This window comes from Pinus tabuliformis, chromosome 4_2 (genome assembly GCF_031772625.1).
Source record: "Pinus tabuliformis cultivar Carrire ecotype Pingquan chromosome 4_2, CPIR1, whole genome shotgun sequence".
NCBI classification, from domain to species: domain Eukaryota; kingdom Viridiplantae; phylum Streptophyta; class Pinopsida; order Pinales; family Pinaceae; genus Pinus; species Pinus tabuliformis.
This window is the reverse complement of record NC_142304.1, coordinates 822,611,358-822,631,631: the sequence shown is the minus strand read 5'-3', so window position 1 is coordinate 822,631,631 and position 20,274 is coordinate 822,611,358. Positions and strand designations below refer to the sequence as shown.

Sequence of the window (20,274 nt, the reverse complement as noted above, 5' to 3'; positions counted from 1 at the left end):
CAAATTCAAAACCCAGTAAAAGAAATTCAAAACCAATGTAAAGCTGACTAGAATATAGTCAATGTTATAGCAAGGCTACCTGTAGGCAACTCGATGCTGGAAGTTACAAAATTTAATTTATTATTGGTTTATTATAAATAAACACCAGTAAACATTAGTGATTAGGCTTCTTATGTCAAAAATGACATATAATATTGCCAAAGCACAATATGCCAAGACATCCACTGAGACCTTGGAAAGAGTGATGCCAAATGTACCCTATTGGACATATCAGCTAAACATATAACATAGATCAGCCTCCAAACAAGAACTTCGGCTGCAGAACAGGCAGTCATTCATTCCCTGAAGATCAGTTTCTGAGGTAACTAGGCACCATACATAGAAAGGTAAAACTAGAATAATATTAACATAAGAAATTTTATGCCCACAGGGTATAGAACGGTTGGTGATAGGGTGTACTCTTAAGGCACTCCTTCTGTGAAGGTTGTCAGTTCAAAACCCCATATGTCTAGCTAACAAAAGAAATTTTATTGGATCCAGACTCCACACAGGCTGAAATTTCTCACTGTTATGAAAGAATCATACTAAACAATCACCTTATAAGTTATATCCAAGCCTCAAAGACATAGAGTTCCATACTGTCTACCACAAGCAAATATCATACTGCCTACTGAAAATTTGTTGCCAAAATAAGCAGCACAACTGAAAATATGCAACACAGACTCTCTCTATATACCATAACACTTCACAGCATAGTTTGCAGATAATTTATAATTCCTGACAATTACAATCAGCTTTTGGAATTTTCCTTCATATTTCAGTGTGACCATTCTCCCACCCGAACCTCTGGGTGTTTCACATTTACTCATATATGAAAGTTTTCCAATGTTACTCTTTCATATGAGAAAACACACTTGTAAGATGAAAAACTTAAAGAAAAGTTCTATGGTTTTGACCTTTTCCAGTTTGTCATCACTGGAATCCTGAAATAAAAACTTTGATGAAATTGAGATTTTGGATTATCGAAATTGTTGTTTTTAATGCAGAAACAGATTCAGCACCCTCAAATACCCCTGTGTGATATGATTTTGATTGTTAACTATTGATGTCTGCAATTCCATCAATCAAAAATTATTATTACCAGCTTTTTAACTGAAAATGCCAGTTTCACTTCCCATTACTTTGACCGGCCGCAAAAGATCAAATTCCTAGAACGTTATACTTATGACTACGGCAATCTTAAAACCCTTTCAATGGTACTAGATGTAGGGGAAGAGATATTTCAATAGATAAGCAGCTGAGTTGGCCACAGGCTAGAGAAATTAGCGAAGAATAGGCTCATTTCTTGTAAAAAACATGTGTATTATTTTCATTATTATGGATAAACCAGAGGACTAAGCACATGAAGGCCAATGGAGTTTCAAGTTCCCAATATTAGGTGATGCTTGTTGAAGATACAAAACCTTAGGGTGAAATGCCATGAGCATTGATTCCAATTAATCTAATCAAAGATTATATTTTTCCAATTATTCAGATTACATTAACTGTACAAATAGCATTAACTTGAGTATCTTCATTAGACTAGGATCAACAATGGCTTGAAGATCTCTACAACTTTTATCTTCAGAAGGAACAATGCAATCTAACCTTCAACCCATGTTTGCAGTGTAAGTAGGCCATTGCATGGGCATATAATTCGGTGGCAATGTTGTAGGTTCTTTAGTACTATCAACATAGCAATTAAAATAGGTTATTTTATGAGCAGTTATGTAATAGGGAATTTGATCATGTGTAATTTTATTTTATTGTCCTTAAAACATAAAAATCTAATAAACCTGTTTATGTAAATTGACAGAAAAAAATATTTACACTTGTGAACATACCTGCAATAGATTTTTAACAAGATATAATGCTGCTGGAATGGGATAGACCTTGACCTCATCCCATGTGGTACTCAATCTGCCAGAAGCAACAGATGTAAAGAGGAGCATGGTCAGATCCAATATGTTCATAAAAGCTGTCATTTAATGCTTTATTCTAGTAAAATGCGTGCAATGAGATTTTAAAAGATAATAAATCTTGTAGATATTGACTATTGTGATTCTCAACTTTCAAGATGACCAAAGGAATTTGTTTCTTCGGTTTAATTATAGCAAAAGGAGGCTTTCAGTAATTGGTCTTGAATAAGTGACAAATAAGATAATCATCTTTTGTTGTACTTTAATAGCCCTCCAAAAGGTCTACACTATCAAATGATAGAACAAATCTCATCAAGAAAATAGTATATTTCCTTTTCATTCTCCCAAAAATTAATCTTCTCACCAAACATATTTTATTTTTGTTCTCCCAAAATCTACACTTTCTCATTTAATACAAATTCAAATCTTACAAACATTGCCAATGGGGTATTAATTCACTGGTGAGTTTGACAGAAATTCAAACCATCCATCAGGGTTCCACTACCCTCTAGCTCTGCCCAATGTTTTAAAAAACACAACTGGTCTTTGAACCAGCCACCTATCAAACTGGAACCAGATTGAACCAGATTCAATGAACCAGTTTTTAAAAAATATATATTAAATGATTAATGTTTAATAAAAAAAATTAGGTTTAAGATTCCAAACCATTAGAGAAAAAATATGTGAAGCTTGCTCATCTATATACCATGTAAGAGTGAATATATCAAAATGGCACCAAGTGCAATACATATCAGCAACAAAATACATAATCAATGAACCTCTAAATGGCCTCTAGAATCCAAAAACCATGTTACAAGCTACTAGGCTACTGGATTACAACAAATCATTAATGAAATGATCACTCATCAAACTCATCACCACTATTAGAAATCGCATCATCAGTAGAAGCTACATAACCATCATCTAGCTCAAAGAGAGTTAGGAGGATCCCTCTCTACCTTCTTCCGATATCCTAACTAGCGATGCCTAGCCCTCTTCATCAAGGAAGATATTTAGACACAGATCTCAAATCCTACATACCTCGCCTCACTCGAGGATGATCCGAACAATCACATCATACTTCCAGGTCGATCTAGTTGATCGGGTTGATCGGAGCAACAAGCAACAAGCTAAGTCCCAGGGTATTTTAGATAGAAGAGCAATGAGACCTCAGGTGTCACGCCCCTACACCTGCGGTAGTCTTCCAACCGCTTGTAGCAAGGTGCGGCACCACCGAACGCGTTCTTTTCACCAATACTAACATTCGTGGACTACGCCTACTTTCACATTAACATACTTAGCTTGTGTTTTGCAACTAAGTAAAAGCAATTATCCTTTATACTTAATGAAGCCCATACTCATTCATTATCATCATGCAATTAAACCGAGAACAACAATTGCAACAAGTATAAAGGGGAGGGGCAACTCCCCGTAATGTGAGTCTGCCCGACAATATATTATATCAGTTTTTCAATAATACAATCATCAAGTATACTTGGCAAAACTCCAAGTCTATACTTAGAATATTTTACAACCAAGGCATAGAACAGCCTTTTACAATCATGTGCACCCTTGCACAAAGAGAAGTGCTCACCCGAGCCACTTATACCTCTCTACCAAGTCCTGCACATACAACCCGAACCTCGGCACGCTTGCCTACACTCCAACCGGCATAAGAAACTCCAAATCTGCACTTGGGTAGAGCGCATGAGCTATGCGCAGCTCCTCCTCTTCCTTGCGCAGATTTTACCCCTTCCTCATGCGCATAAGTGAATGAGAGTTCGAATGGATGATGAACAAATGAGCTCAAAGCTCTTTACACTTATACCATTCATGTGTATGCTTTAAGGGGGTGTGCAGCCCCATGGCCGACCCCACAAGTTAGCACATACGCCCACATGTAACTCTATTACAAGTCGGCTTTACATTCTTTTAACCATCGCATATATGTGGTAGGCCAACACTTAGTCGAATTAAGTGTTTACTATATCGTCGCATATTGTCGCATTTCCTCCGCACAAGTGTCGCACCCGTCGCACATTTTGTCCGCGCGCCCATGCGCCCGCTCTCGTGCACGAGTCGCCGATGCCCGTCGCACTTCGCTCACGAAGGCCTTACATCAGGTCTCCCCTCATCCCCTCACCCCTCCCCCAATCCCCCTTTGGGAGGCCAACTGGTACCCTCGACATTGTTGCGAAGGTGCCGAATAGCACATCAATTCACTCACACCTAGAGAGTCAAAGAATTTAGTACTAGACAGTTTCTCAACAAGCCCCCCCCCCCACCCAACACGTTGCTCCCCAACCCTAGCAGAGCATCCAGAGACTTGTACAAAGCTTCTTTCCTTTGGCCTCAGATACTAGGAGTATCCCTCGCTCCTACACCCCCCCCCGGGGGATCATGCAACTAGACTCCTCACTGGATCTAGAGGACTCCAATAGCGAGTCAACACCATTGTCTCCCCCCTCGTCATCGACTATCAAACTCAGGAATTCTTGACATCATCAACCTCCAACTCTAGACTTATTGACTTAGCCTTTTAAATGATTCGTTATATACATGTTTATGAGGTTGTCCTATTATTATTGTATCCTTCTTTACTTTGTTTTATCCTAGTTTTAGCTTTGGCATTTTCTAGGAGTTGCATTTGCACTCCCACATTGTACCTGTATTGGTTGTATCCTTCAGTCCTATTGACCTATTTATGGTCATTTGTTGGATATTAATGAAAATATCTTATCTTATTTGATTCCTCAACCTTATAATATGGTAGAAAAAGCTTAACATGACTAACTAATGACTTTCTTTTGAGTGAAGGGTTCAGCTCCTAAAACTTATAATATGATATAAAAAGCTTGACATGCCTAATCAATGATTTTGGTATAAGTGAAGGGTAAATTTTTGTTAAGGCCATCGCAGAGGAGTTCAACAATCAATACCACCAACATCAAGGTACATAAAGGGCTTGCAGCTTGGTGCTCTTGATTAAATGCCAAACCAATATCCTCATACATGATAGAATTCAATGAAAATGTTGCAATCCTACCAATCTTAAAAACCTAAAACTATTAATTTTGCCAAATTTTGAATGGGATATGAAATTATATTTTCTCAATATGAAGTCCAACATTGTTGGAACCAATGTTTTAAAATTCAGATTCAGAACCAGCCGAGGGTCAACTCCGACTCAGAATCAATTCGAACAAGTTGATTCCAATGACTCGGTCTTTGTAAAAAGTACATTATATATTTAATTTATAACGAAAAAACATATTTTTTAAGATTTTCATTCATGTTTCCAAACTCAAAGCATTAGAGTAATAGAGAGAAGACAAAATATGATCAAAGTATGCTCATTAATATATCTATTAGATAAAAATCACACCTAATGCACTGCCCAATACATGTAATATATGGAGATCATAACAAAAACACATAACCAAGGAACCTCTAAATGGCCTCTACAACAAAACAATACAATTATAGGACTACAAGTCACTAATACAAAATATTACTAGATAAGTGATCACTACTGCTAGACATGGCAACGTCATCTGGGTCGGACTCTGAATCAGAGTCAGACGGGGAATCCAATGGCTCTTCCTTTTCATCAAGATATCCAATTGCAATTGTAGAAGTAGTAGCTCTAGTTGCACACCGAGATAGACGAGTTATGCACTTGTGTCGCGATTGAGTAGAGGAAGTGTCTGCAGCTGGAGGACTTGGCGCTTGTAATACTGGAACTACGTCTAACTGATCAGTCCCTAATGCATCCATATCAACAACAAGATGAATATCCTTGTCAGGGTCAAACTCTGTTGGTTGAGTCTCCACTACCCAATCTGAGGTTGGATCAATATCTTCCAACATAATGGGGTTTGTATCAGGTCTTTTGTTCAGCAATTGGTTGCGTCTTAGCCGAAGGTTATATTGGACGAAGACTAGATCATTCAATCATTTTCATTCTAAACAGTTTCTCTTCTTCGTGTGAATCCTCTCAAAGACATACCAATTATGCTCACACCGAGAAGCACTGCAAACTTGACTTAAAATTCGGATTGCAAACTTTTGCAATTGAGGACATTGCTACCAAATGCCTCCCACTAGTGTGTTGCAGAAAAGATAGTTGTATAATGAGTTAGTTCAACAAATTATATCCAATTTTCAAATTATAAACATTTTAACGAAATAAGAATTTGAAAATTAAAAGTGTTTACCTAACTCATCTGCTTCCCTTGCAATCATTGCTAGGTTTTTGTCGAAGGTACCTACGGCTCTACTAAAACAAGTGATCTGTCGGTGTATCTCCAACTGCTCACTCTCATCAAGGACCATGCGCTTAAGGCACTCATACAACCCATCTTTCACTTCCCTAGTCAAATCTTCTCCCAACTACATGTATAGGGCGATGGAGTGGATTGTTCCATCTTTGATCAATGTTCTCCCAAATACGCCCATACTAAGCCACTCTATCCTTATACGTTGTCCTCATTTGCTCCTTTGCCTGATCCATAACCTTATAAATGAAACCCATAGCCAATCTTTCCCCATCCACCAACCACAACACCTTAACTAGTGGCTCAACAATTTTAACAATCTTTGTTTCCTTTTTCCAAAATGTGTCATCATTAAGTTTCTTTCTTACGTCTTTGCCATCCTGTTTGCTGGCCCATTGACATCCATTCCATTCATCACTAGAAAACATCTTCTGCAAGTTTTTATGTTAGGAAAGCATAAATTGCAATGTCAAAAAGTGAGTTGCAAATCAAGTGATGGTAGGCCTAACAAGATTCGTGTCCCCTGTGTTTTTCCTCATCAGGTTCAAAATCCGTGAGTGATTGTAGATATACTTTTTTATGCTTTTGGCATGCTCTACAGTGTTCTTGATCCAATCTATTTTACAAATATCCTCAAGCATGAGGTCTATGCAATGTGCAGCACATGGGGTCCAAAAGATGATTTTGTGTTTTTTCTTTAACATTTTACCAGCAAGAACATAGTTAGAAGCATTATCTATGATGATCTGAACAACATTAACCACCCCCACTTGTCCAACAACCTCATCCAAAATCTGAAACAACAAGTGTGCATCTTTTACCTATTAGACGCATCAACTGATTTTAGAAACATGGTTCCCCGTGAGCAAAAGATGAGAAAATTTATGAGGGTATGGTTCCTTTGATCAATCCATCCATCTGACATGATGGTACATCCTGTTTTCACCCATGAGATTTTGAAATCTTTCAAATATTCATCAATTGACATAACCTCTTTATGCAAAAGAGATCCCCTTAATTCATGCATACTAGGGCCTTTGAATCCCTTACCAGTAGCAATGATGGCATCAAACATAGGTTCATAATACAGTGAATGGGCAGCTTTGAAGGGGATTTCAGGATTGTACAACCATCTGGCCATGTATTCACAAGTAGTTTCTCTCAATTCCACCTTCCAATGGTCATCTAATGTAGGTTGGATTTGACTTCGATGAGCTTGAGGACCATGTGCACTATCAGAGGGAGAGGAGGGTGAGAAATAACTTTTGATACCACCCTTCTTTTTACCCTTACCCTTATCTTGAATAGACTCCAAAGAGAGAGAAACAAAGTGAAAGGTGTTGGATGCATCAATATAAGGAATAGAAGAAGAGCCCTCATAATAAAAATTGGGGTTGACCACCATCATTCATTTTAGACTCCTCTTCCTCCCTATTTCAGCCTCTATTGCTTTTTGCCTAGCTTTGTCTTCCTCAAACTTCTTTAATTTTTCTAGCAACTCCTTTCTAATTTCCCCAATATGCTCTGATGGTGTTGCACATAGGACAATTTGGCCTCTAATACCGACCAAGTGTTGTTTCAACCTGTGAATGCCCCCCCTGCCTCCCTTAATTTTTTTATGACAAGTTGCAATACATTTGATTATCGATCATCTCCGCATATGCCCAAGCAACGTCTTCACTCCAAGAGCCATTTTCTAATAATTGGAATTGGAAATGAGAGGGAAAAAGTCTGAAAATGAAAAGAAAAGAAAACAATTCTTAATTTTTTCTAGAAAATTTACTCATTTCAATTTCCAGATCCGAAACAAAAAAAAAAAAAACAACAGCAGATTTGAGAAGTAAAAAAAGCATACATGTAGCCTCCTCATTGTTGCTCCAAAGATTGCCCAAGAATCTCCTCAATGTTGCTCCAAAAACCAACTCCAACTGCTCAAAAGTTCCTCACAAATGCAATGAGATAGCTGTGAGGAAAAATGATGGGGTTGGGTTACCTTTATAGGCATCGTAAAGGGGTAGAGGAGCTAGGGTTTTAGAAAAACCAAAAAAAAAAAAAAATCAAGTCTACAAGCCTGCCTTTTTTTGCCGCAATCGAACTGGTCTGGTGTCTAACTCGGCCCTTGATTTGGTTTAGGGATCGGTCTGGTACTTAACCAGTCGAGTTGGTCCCCGACTTGGCCGGTTCATGGCGAGCTTGGTACCAGACTCAGTCAAGTCGGGGACCAACTCGGTCGGTTCGGTACCAGACCAATCCCTAAACCGAATCAAGGGTCAAGTCAGACCGAAAGGTGGCTCTAACTAGTTGACCAAGCTGAGTCCAAGTTGAACCGGCTAGTTGATGCAAGAGCATGAGGCTTGAAGACAAAAGACTTCGAATTTTATTCCAAAAATACAAAAAAAAAAAGTTTACAAGCAAAGGAGTGGGATCCTTTCGCTGTCACTTAACAAAGCTTTCTAGATAGGATTTGAACTAGAATTCAAGGATTTGAATTATCTTGTAATTAATTCAAATATTTAAGCTTATTTGACATTCTTGAGGAGAATATCATGCAGATTAGATATTATCTAGGATTAGGCAAATTCGATCCATTGATTTAGGATCTGATTGTTGTATGTACAAGTATTTATGTAAGTTTTGAATTAGTAGAATAGGATTTTTGACAGATTTTGGCTGGATTTTGGCTGAGGAGGATTGGAATGTAAAATTTGGAATTTCTCTGTATCTCTATGAACACTGTGCATGAATGGTCAAATCCCAGAGGTTTTATTTCCTTCAAAATATTTATGAGTTTTGTATAATCTTGTGTTGTCGCATCTAAATCTTCACTCACTGTGTATTTAAATAAACTTGGCGGAAGTGCTAAGTCTAGCAGAACGAGGAAACTTGACAAATTCGTGAGAAATCCAAGAGAAAATCTGAATCGTCCAATCGGACAGATCCAATAGATCTAATGGTCATCGCGTGCCAACAAGCACAGACATTAATTAGAATAGTAGATCGGTCTTCGTAGGTGTAAGCAGTATCTCGCGCAGTCAAAAGGTGGTAAGTGGTATTCTACAATTTCACGCGATTACCCTTAGCAAGTGACATGTAGCATGAGAAAACTACTTTTCTTGCGTGCCCTCGACCTGATATCGGTCGTGCAAGAATCCACGCGAGATTACGCGATAGCCGTTGGATCAAGCGGGATTGATCGACGGTGGAGATCAGCCAAGCTAGTTGGCGAGTGGGTGACGCGATAACCGTCGGATTGAGGAATGAGATCGACGATGGAGATTTAATGCGCTAAAGGTTTGTGGAATGGCGGATGCGATAAGGTTATGAACTGGGGTTTTAATTCCTTTTGGTTCCATGGAAAATTTGAAGTTTTGCCATATATCGGGTAAATTAACAGTTCTGCTATTTTAGCAGAATAACTAAAATTGGAGGTTGATGATTGATACTCCAAAGAAAACCAGAGAAGAAGTTCCACCCGAACTTGAAGAAATCATTTCTAGTTTTGAACGATTATCCTTAACACCTGCAACCAGCGCACCACTAGTTTTAAAAACGTTGGTTGAAACCACTCCCAAGCATCCTAAGACAATTGATGGTAGTCTTAAAACTTTAAGGAGAAGGATAAAAGAAATTTTGTATCCTTTTACTTTAAGAATCTAAGATTACCATTGATAGCCAGCATTGCTAGGGTTTAGGAGCTAGGTCTCTTGTTTAGGGTTTGGGGTTTAGGAGTTAGGTTTTTATAGAATGATCAATTCAAGATGGTATTGGCCAATTCAAAACAATTTGTACCGGTTTTGAAGCAAACAGGTACAAATTGGTCCACTAGTTCAGTTTGGTAGTCAATTTGACCCCTAAAGCTATTCAATTGGCCGATTTGACAGTTATGGTTCACACTGGGCCAGTTTTTAGAACACTAGGTCTACCCTACATAAACAGCATGATTTAGAAAAGGTATGAGATCAGGGGTAAGTTCCAGGCATTAGCTTCATCCTAGAGTAGTCTTCACCTTAGTTTTATCACCATCCTAGTACATGGTATGAAATATAAGAGATAAGGTTTGTAGTTGGTGTATCACAAAGAACAAAGCAAGAACAAGATTAGTCTCTTCAACTGTTCACAGCTATGGCCCCAAATTTGGCATAGAAATTAAGGATATAGGTCGACCACACTTAATAACTAAGCTAAGGTAGTGCCTTCAAGATTATTAGTTAGGTAGGCCATACTCTAAACGTTTGAGGTTAATTAAGAGAATGTTAGCACCTGTGACTAAGATTCGTGTGCATACATGTAACTAAAAGGACCAAAAAGGAGAATGATTACTCACAAGGAACTAGGGCATGACATTGTTTGCAAGTTTTTATAACAAAAACTAGCACACCCATGTGATGTAAAGTCCCAAGCATCAAGGGGGTAGTATAATGCAACTTAGAAAGGCTACCCATTGTCACCTCAGTAGCTATTTCTCCCTCTTTAGGTTGGTTCTTCTTCAGCTTAAGGGGGTCTTCCCTAGAGGTAGGGTTGTTAAGGCTATGGACTGGAAGTTTTAGATGATGTATGAAGAGTAAGCCTTAATAAAACAACTGGTTGTAGTCAAAAATGCATGGATCAAAGAGTAATAATGCATGAATGTGTAAGGGGAACAAGGGTTACTATGCATGCCATAAATCAGCCTTAGCTTGCTGAAAATTTATACAAAAATTAGTCCTTGGTTGCTAATCTAAAACAAAGTCATGAAGGTGATGTGGTACTACTTCAAGCAATAACTTGGTTTGTTACATGCAAGTTTATAACTATAATGAATATAAGGGGAATGAAATTCGCACATTACATTATCCAAATGGGAGATACACCATTACAAGACCTTCACAACTAGTTACAAGGGTTTCCATCAAAATGAACATGTGAAAGAATTTGCATTTATAAGGCCTCACATTAGATAGATACAATACCTCCAATCTTCCATTAAGCTAGCTAAAATGATATACAATGTGGCACAAGGGGAAAGATGCTCAATCCCCAAATTCCCCACCCATGCCAAATGAGATAGAGCGAGAAAACCCTTATATAGGTTTGGGCTCACCTCCTTTTACAATAAAAGAATATTATTGTTGTTTAGATCTCTTAGTTCATCACAGAATACAATAACATACTACACTTCTATCCTCTTCAATAAACTCCTTACTAAAATTACTAGTCAGTCATTGAGATCCACTTTCCTTTCCTTGAAAGAATAGTAAAGTAATCATTCTCTCCCTAGAAAAGCAATATAATAATGCTCTCATCTTAACTAACTCCATGAGAGATTGCCCTAACCTCCCGATTTCGGACAACACTCACCCACAAGTTAAGGGTCTAAATGGGATTGTTAGCTTATTCGAGGTGTGCCTCAAGAATTTTAATCGATCGCCTCTGCAGTTGGTCTGCAAATGTGTCATAGGAGGCCCTAGCTGGATGAGGCACAAGACTAACATGGCAGAGTCCTATCTCCTCACTAATGGGGAATGAAGAGTTACTCGATTATCAGCACGACAAAAACGATTACTAAGAGTTTTGGGCTAGGTCACCAATACTCAATCGCGAGCAGTTTAGAGAAGGGAGGAAAAAAGTCTGACTGTGGAGGCCCATCCTTTCCCCTCCATTATTCAAGGAAACCAACCAAGGGTATCCAAAGTTCCAAACACCAGGCTATTTGGAAAACCTTCCCCAATTGTCTCCTCATCGAAATGGGAAACCCCTGGGGGGTGAGTCACAGTGTTGCAGTATGCAATCAGGGTTTTGACACACTCCAATGGAACTCTGCAGTCTCTATTCCACCTTCGCTGCAAACTTCATCTTATGCAACTTGGGATGTCAAGCATGCTCCTCTATTTTATCGCTAAACCCTCGTTTAGCAGAGGGTTTTGACTTTAGTGAGGGCTTATTTTTCTTTGAGGTACCTCCATCTTCCTTTCCTGCGTAGTTTTCCTCAACCCTGCCTTCGTCAAACAGTTTTTTGAGATCTGGTAGTTTCTGCGGATGAAGGGAGTCAACTCCAAGTGATCGTTAACTTAGATGGGGAAGATTTCACCTCCTAGGAGTCCATAAAGATCAGTATCAATCTCGAAAAAAAAGGAAAAACAATATTTTTACAGCGCGGGAGGAGGAATGGCACCTAAAAAATAGGGTCATGTTGCTACCTTAACCCACACTTGGGATTATCGTGGAGAAAATCATTAACTCCACTTGGTGTGGCCTTGGGAACAAGTTTTGAGTTGAGGTTATCACTCAATTCTCAACTCCTTCGTCTACTCTTACTCCTAGTGAAGCCAAGGGGGGTGGACCCTAAAAGATATCTAAGGTTCAGCTAGCTCTAGCAAGTTAATTTTCTAGGAGTTGATACAAGATGATCAATATACATTTCAAATGTACAACATTAATTACATCTACAAACTCAGTGAGCACACGTATACAAGATAAATATCGCGAGATAATAACAGTGTCCCAAATGTAAACACCTGTTAAAATGGTCCAAGTAAAGAGACGTTCAGCAAAGAAAACTTGGAAAGAAGACAAAGTGCCACAACAGATAGAGGTTTTCAAAGTAAAATGGCAAGTTATTGTTTTAGCAAGTGCAAAAAAATTAGGAAATGTCTAGGAATGAAATAAATGCACATCAACTTGGAAAATGCTTATGTAATAAATGTGATACTTGAAAGTAAATAAGATCTACATAGGATCTACTAAGTTCTAAAGAAAGTTTCAAAGAACTCCATTTCCTCATACGGTCAAGAAATGGTTATGCAATGTTGATGTCGATCTTGAACTTGTCTGAGTAATCATATGCTAAAAAAAAGATGGTACCACTAACAGATATAGCAAGAACACTTATCAATGGTTTGCCTTTTACATTTGTCCATCCATCACATACAATGGACACCCCATGGTTAGTCCAAGAACTTGTCATTCTACTCAAAGAATGTGATATTTTTGCTTTTTCATGATCAAGTCCAACGGTTCTAGCCTTGTCATACCCAGGGCTCTTGTATCCTTTAAAGGCATCATTTATGGCAGAAACCATTTCATGCCAATAAGGTGAGCGAAGAACATTGAATGGTATCCCACATGCATAGAAAAACCTGTAAACTTTTGAATCCACATCATTCCTTCACCCTTCATCAAGGAAATCTAATATGGTTCTACGACTTGAAGAGATGTTTGGTGACCCTACGCCTCCATATCCACTGCCATGGGAGGATGTTGAAGGAGTTCTTTGTGCATGTGATTATGAGCTTGGTTCAAAGGAACCCTTTGATTTTTTAGATTTGTATTGGGCTTTCTCCTCTTCCCTTATGTATTTAGCTCTATCTGCTGCTAACATGCCTGTACAAGTTTTGATTCCTTTTTGTTTATCTCCATCCCATGGCCTTTTCCCGCAGAAGTGCTTTCTGGCACGGGTGTATGAAACTGTGCAATTATTGTTGCAATGGGGCAATGAAATTTAGTGGTTCCACCCCCTTTCCCTGCTTCAGGCCTATTAACATATTTCCACAATGGGGTTTGGTCTTGTTTAGTTTTTTGCGCCGACTCATGTTCACTCTCCTCCAGCTCCTCCTCACCAAGGTACTCCTCTCCGGGGTTTTCATCAAATCCACTATAACCCACTTCTTCATCCCCTTCTTCATTTTCAACCCTCCTTTTTCTACTCTCCAACACCATAATAACCAAAAAAGGAACCAAGAAGAAGAAAATGCCAAGAAATATAACCATGATGTTTGAAATTTGAAGTTTTGAATCTGCAAAAAAAATGGAATGGGAATGGGAATGGGAAATAGAGAAAAAATTATTTATTTATTTAGGAATGAACATAGAATATGTTATACTCCTATAGTTATAGGTGTCATATTTCATGATTGACTGGTTGAGCTCTGTAATATGTTCTTCCTTTCCTCGCTATAAAGGTTTCCATATTATCAAAAAATCAAAAAAAAAAAAAATTATTAAAAAATGTAAAGAGGGTATACCCTAAGAAAAAAATCAAAGGGTGAAAAAAATAAATGGTCAAAATAAAAAATGAAAAAAAATGAACCCCAAAAAAGAAAGACCAAGAAAGTGTGCAAGTCCAAATGCCACTACTATTTCATTTGCTGTAAATAGAGCATCATGTAGAGCTTGTCAAAATTTTGCCGCAATTGATGAATGGCCAAACAGCTTAATCTTGGTCAGTTCATGTTTGAATTTTATGTTTTATAGATAGAGAATAAAAATCTGTCCAAACTGTTTAATCTTGAAAGATAAGTAGATAAGCAAAAGAACTCAACTGTTTACTCTGAGCCCTTAGGCTTACCATGTAAAGAAAAGAAAAGTTGAAAAAGGTTTGACAGTCTAAGTGCGCCCAAAGTAAAGAAGAAAAAATGTTAAGCAAAGTAGGCTGGGTAGGTAGATGAAGTTGTAGAATGAGACTTGTGATGGATTCTGTTTCTCAAAATGTGTGTTAACTTACATCTCTATCACAAGTACCATGGCAGATATTTTTTGGAGCAACTCAAGCGAGGCATAACTAACTCCCCTTCAGTTTTTCCCCAAAATATTCACTAACACCCCCCAAAGGTATTAAGATCTGCTTAATATCCTTGAAACACTCATTCCATTTCATAACATGTTGCCCGAGTAAAACTCTATTGTACTTGGGAAAATGGCTATATTTCTCTTATAAACTCCTTTTTTCCCCTTAAGCCTAAGTTTTTAAACATTATAACTTAGCGCTTGTTTTCAAATCATTCTTTCATATTAACAAATTAATTTTTATTATTTAATACCCATATGCAATTGTTCCCCTTCCCGTAATATGTATATATGTATAAAGCCCCATGTATTAATATTCCCTGACCTGGTTAACTATAACCATATCACTGTTTAATTAGGGATTAATAAGTTTATTTGGAACTTATTAATAACCTTTCTGCTGCGAATGTCAAAGGGTTAATCAACCTCCAGTTGATTAATAACTGACCAAACCTACCCCACGAACCAATGAAAATCACCCCGAAACCATTAAAAACATTTGATTTAATATATCGGGCCCGCGTATTAAACCTCCGTCGTCTCCACGGTGCGTCTACCATCGGATCTCGGCCCATTCATCCGACGGTCCAAAATCATTTCGCGACCCCCCGTCTGCCGCTGTTTAAACCTCCACCATCTCCATAGAGCGCCCACCGTCCGATCAGCGCCCTCGCATCTGACGGTTGTTATTCATTTCGCGACCCCCTTATCTGCCACTGTTTAACTCCCAGAGAAACGGCGGTTTTGGCGTCGTACCAATTCCACGTGTCGCTCTCCCGCCGTGTTCGCTGCCCCTCCGCCCGAAACCGCCCAAACCCAAAAGTGATGTGGGCAAAATAGCTTACCACCCTCCCATTGACCCTCACTAACGTCATCCTGCCACATCACCCTTCGCTGACGTCACCGCCATGTCACCATCCGTACTGCCACGTCATCTGTCCCATACACCCCGCTGACGTCATGCTGACATCATCTGTCCTTCAAGTCAATTTCCCGCCAAAATTCAGTTTTGTCAATTGAAAGGGGAAAAGAGTCATTTTTGCTATATTTTTGTTTACGAACAGCGCTCCGGGTATGATATCTGCCGAGATCGCATTTCCAATGTTTCAACCGCCTCCGAACAAGAAAGCTCCAGCGCCAGCTCCGCGACCAACCGTTCAACCTGCACAGTACAGTTCCTTACTCTTTAATACAGTTCAAGCCAACACCGAGGGATTCCCAAGCTCGCAGAAGAGAGAAACAAAGATTTACAGGGATATTTTGCTACTCTAGCTAGTGGAAACCTGCAGAAACATGGATTGCCAGAGAAAGGCGGTGAAAGGACACGCAAGCAGCTTTGTTTTACCAGACAGCGATGTACAGAGATAAACAGGGCAAAACACAGTCAAAGAGTATCAGAGGAGCATTAAAGAGTATCAGATCAAAGTCAAAGTGTATCAGATCAGAATTGAAGACTGTTAGATCAGCATTAAAGAAAGCAGATCAACATTAAAGACTATCAGATGCGCACAGTTATTGCAAAAGACAGCTGCAGGCCGAACCCTAAAAGCCTGCCTCCAACACAGCATAAGTTAGTTGTTTCTACTTTGCTTGTAAATTACTTTAGGTTAAAATCTAGATATTATCTCACAGCTTTGATGAGATATCTGTTGTACATATTTTTGTTGTATAAATACCCCCTTCATCAAAGTTTTAAAGAGGTTGGGTATGTGTGGATTTCTTAGACTCTGTTGTAATATTGAGCTTTGGAATAAAGAGTTGTTGGAAACAATCTGTTGTCTGGCCTACTGGATGAAGAATTGATGCAGAGGACTTGTCACAGAATTCTTGAATCAACCCATGGATCAATGAGTACTCTCTATCTTGTGTATTTCAGTTTTCTTGTCTGTCATATCATCTGTGTTTCATAATCTGAATGATAAAGAAAAAGATCAATTCAGAATTTGCTTGACTGCACTCTGTTTTCAATCTTTATTGTTCTCTGTGTTTTCTTCAGAATTAGTATAAACAGTGAATTCTTAATTGCTAATGTTCCTGATTCTCTCATGTTGATTATTTGATAAAGAATTCTTAACTGCTCTTTGTCGGTAAGCATCAATTTTCCCTCTTTCAATATGTTGAAGGATTCTTAATTGCCCTTCACCCATTTGGGTCCATTCCATCTGATTCCAGCCTTTTTATTGTTCCATGTTTGACTACCTTGCTCTTTGATGCCATCCTCTGTAAGAAACCTAATCTAGAAAACCATCTGCTTTGACTCCATCATGCCCAATGGACTGAACTGTTATGTTTTACATCTCTGTTCTATCAAGTCTCACCACCCAAACTCAAAACAAAACCCTTGTACTTCATAACTAGCCTAATACCTTTAAAAAACAAAGCTAAATCATAAAGAGAGAGCCCTCTCTGGATGCAGATTGGCTAGAATCTGTATCTAAAATATTGGTCTGTGGTTACCTCAGCCATATTCTCTTTTTTACAACTTTTGGAACAACCTGAGTGATAATAGAATAAAATAAAAACATAAACAAAAAAAATTGCTAGAATAGAGTGTAGATCCTACCTCTTTGGCCTCCAATCTCCCCTTGCAAGCTCTTCAATCTCCCCTTGGATGCCTCTCCTTGCTCCAAACTCTCTCTTGCTATCTCTTACTCTCTCACTCTTAGAAATGTAGAATGAAATGAATAATGAGGGAGAGGCTTTATTTATATTACCCCCTTCCCCTCCCCTCCCTCCCTCGCTCTTTTTCCACGTCGTCGCCTCTCCCTCCCGCACTAGCGTCACTCTCCGCTGGACACGAGCGATTTTTGCAACCCAAGAGCGTTCGGAAGCGATCGCTCCCTAACCGCTCCTGAGTTGGAAAAATCGCTCCTGAAGCGACGGGAGTGATGCTCCCTACTTCGACTTGGCAAAAACCAAGGAGTGGAAATTTTGGTTAGGGAGCGCACTCCCGAAATCGCTCCCTTTTTGGGAGCGATTTCGAGAGCGCGCTCCCGACCCACTCCCGAGTTGCTCTCGCCCGGAGCGCGGATTGGGAGCGGGATCGGGGGGGGCACTCCCCCGCAACATTGTTCTGATGTATGTGGGCCCATGTATGAAAAATCACTTGGAGGTCACCTTTACTATGTAATATTCATTGGTGATCACTCTAGAAAGACATGGCTTTACCTTCTCAAGAAAAAAGATGAAGTATTTGAGAAATTCAAGGAGTTTAGATCTGAAGTGGAAACTCTAACCGAGAGAAAAATAAAGACTTTGAGATTTGACAATGGTGTAGAATATACTTCTAAAGAATTGATTGCATATTGTAAAGAAGTGGGAATTAAGAGGGGGCTCATTGTTCCCTACTATCCAGAACAAAATGAAGTGGCCGAAAGGAAGAATAGAACAATTGAACAATGCTTTTAGATCAAGACTTACCAAAATTTCTATGGGGAGAGCAACGACAACAGTATATATTGAAAATAGAATTCCTCATAGAATTCTTGAGAATATGACACTTGATGAAGCATTCACAGGGAAGAAGCCAAGTGTGGACCATCTCCGAATCTTTGGAAGTCCTGCCTATATCCACGTTTCAAAGGACAAACGAAAGAAATTGGAATCTACAAGCATCAAAGGGATCTTTGTTGGCTATAGTCTCTCCTTAAAAGCACATAGAATATACATCAAAGAAGGAAGATATATTGAAGTAAGCATGGACGTTATATTTGATGAAAATCATGCCTACAAAAGATCCAAAGATATCCCTATTGATTCCGATGAAGAAGACATACCAATATTCGAAGAAGAAGCACACCACAACAATCCTTCTACAATTCAAGAAGAAGAAGAAGGACCAAGTGAGCCTATTTAACTTGTGATCATACTGAGCGCTAGGAAGAGGCCAGATTGGTTAAAAGTTACTCTTGAAGATGTTGAAAGACATGGAGCTGCGAAAGGAACCTTTAGAGAAAGCACAAGGCCGAAGAGATATTTTGGATATGCTGCATATATGACAAAATTGATTGAAGTTTAACCATCTACATTTGAAGAAGTTTCTCATCAAGAAGTATGGAAGAAGGCAATGTAGTAGGAATATCAATCCATCATGAAGAATGGGGTTTGGGAAATCATCCTAGACCTAGTGACAAATCGGTTGTCACCTCCAAATGGATCTACAAGATCAAACATGTTGTTGATGGAAGTATAGAAAAATTCAAAAATATAAAGTTAGATTTTTTGCAAGGGGTTTCTCTCATAAGGAACGCACAGATTATGAAGAAACCTTTGCACCCACCGCACGGTATACTACCATTAGATCTTTGGTTTCATTGGCTGCTACAATGGGATGGAATATCCATCAAATGGATGTAAAGACAGCATTTCTGAATGGGACCATTGATGAGGAAGTATACATTGAACAACCTGAAAGCATTGAAGTAAATAGCAAAGATACTCATGTTTGTAGACTCAAGAAGGCCTTATATGGTTTGAAGCAAGCCCCTAAGGCATGGTAAGCAAGAATGGACGCATACCTTCTAAGAATTGGATTCGTAAAGAGTACTATTGATCCAAATCTCTACATCAAGCTTGTGGATAATGAGCTAGTCATTATTCTAGTATATGTGGATGATCTATTCATCACTGGTGTAGAGTGAAGGCTACAAGAATGCAAGAAGACGCTGGCAGCCGAGTTTGAGATGAAGGATCTAAGACTGATGCACTATTACCTAGGTCTGGAAGTATGGCAGAAACCTGGGGAGATATATCTAGGGCAAGGAAAGTATATCATCAAGTTGTTGCAAAAATTTGGGATGATGGATTCCAAGCCCATGATTATTCCTATGATCACCAATCTCAAGAAGTTGAGGGATTCTGACTCAAGTCTCGTAGACCCTACCTCCTATCGTAAGTTGGTGGGTTCTCTGATGTATCTGGTAAATACTAGGCCAGATATATGTTTTGTTGTGAACATTCTTAGTCAGTTTCAGTGGGAGCCTTGTCATGATCACTAGATAGCTACCAAGCATATATTGAGATATCTTTGTGGCACTATACATCATTGCCTAAAGTATGATAGCAAGGAAGTCAAGCTGATTGGCTTCACAGATTCTGATTGGGGTAGCAGTGAAACCGATGGGAGAAGCACTAAGTGGATGCTTTCGTTTGAGATCTGCCATGATCTCATGGATTAGTAGAAAGGAAGATCCCATTGTTTTGAGTAGTGTTGAAGCAGAGTATGTGGTTGCATGTGAAGTGGGAAAAGAGGTTGTTTGGTCGAGGAAGCTTCCAACAAATTTGTTTGAGAAGCCTCTGGGTCCCACTATGATAAAACTGTGACAATTAAAGCAGCATCAAGATGTCTGAAGATCTCGTGTTTCATGCTAGGACGAAGCATATCAACAATATGTTCCACTACATTAGGAACTTGGTGCAGGATGGGATCGCAAAGCTACAGTATGTCCCAACCTACAATCAGATAGTTGATATACTAACAAAGTCTCTTCCTAATAAGA

At 38.9% G+C, this 20,274-nt stretch overlaps 1 protein-coding gene across 1 annotated transcript in view; it reads right to left on the bottom strand.

Moving 5' to 3' along the window:
* Positions 1-20,274, bottom strand: part of LOC149172194 (CMP-sialic acid transporter 2-like) — a 65,115-nt gene that overhangs the window by 14,721 nt on the left and 30,120 nt on the right. Inside the window, exon 6 of the mRNA XM_089424246.1 lies at positions 1,884-1,959. Coding sequence (XP_089280372.1) covers positions 1,884-1,959 — 76 coding nt within the window. The remainder of the gene's footprint in view (positions 1-1,883; positions 1,960-20,274) is intronic.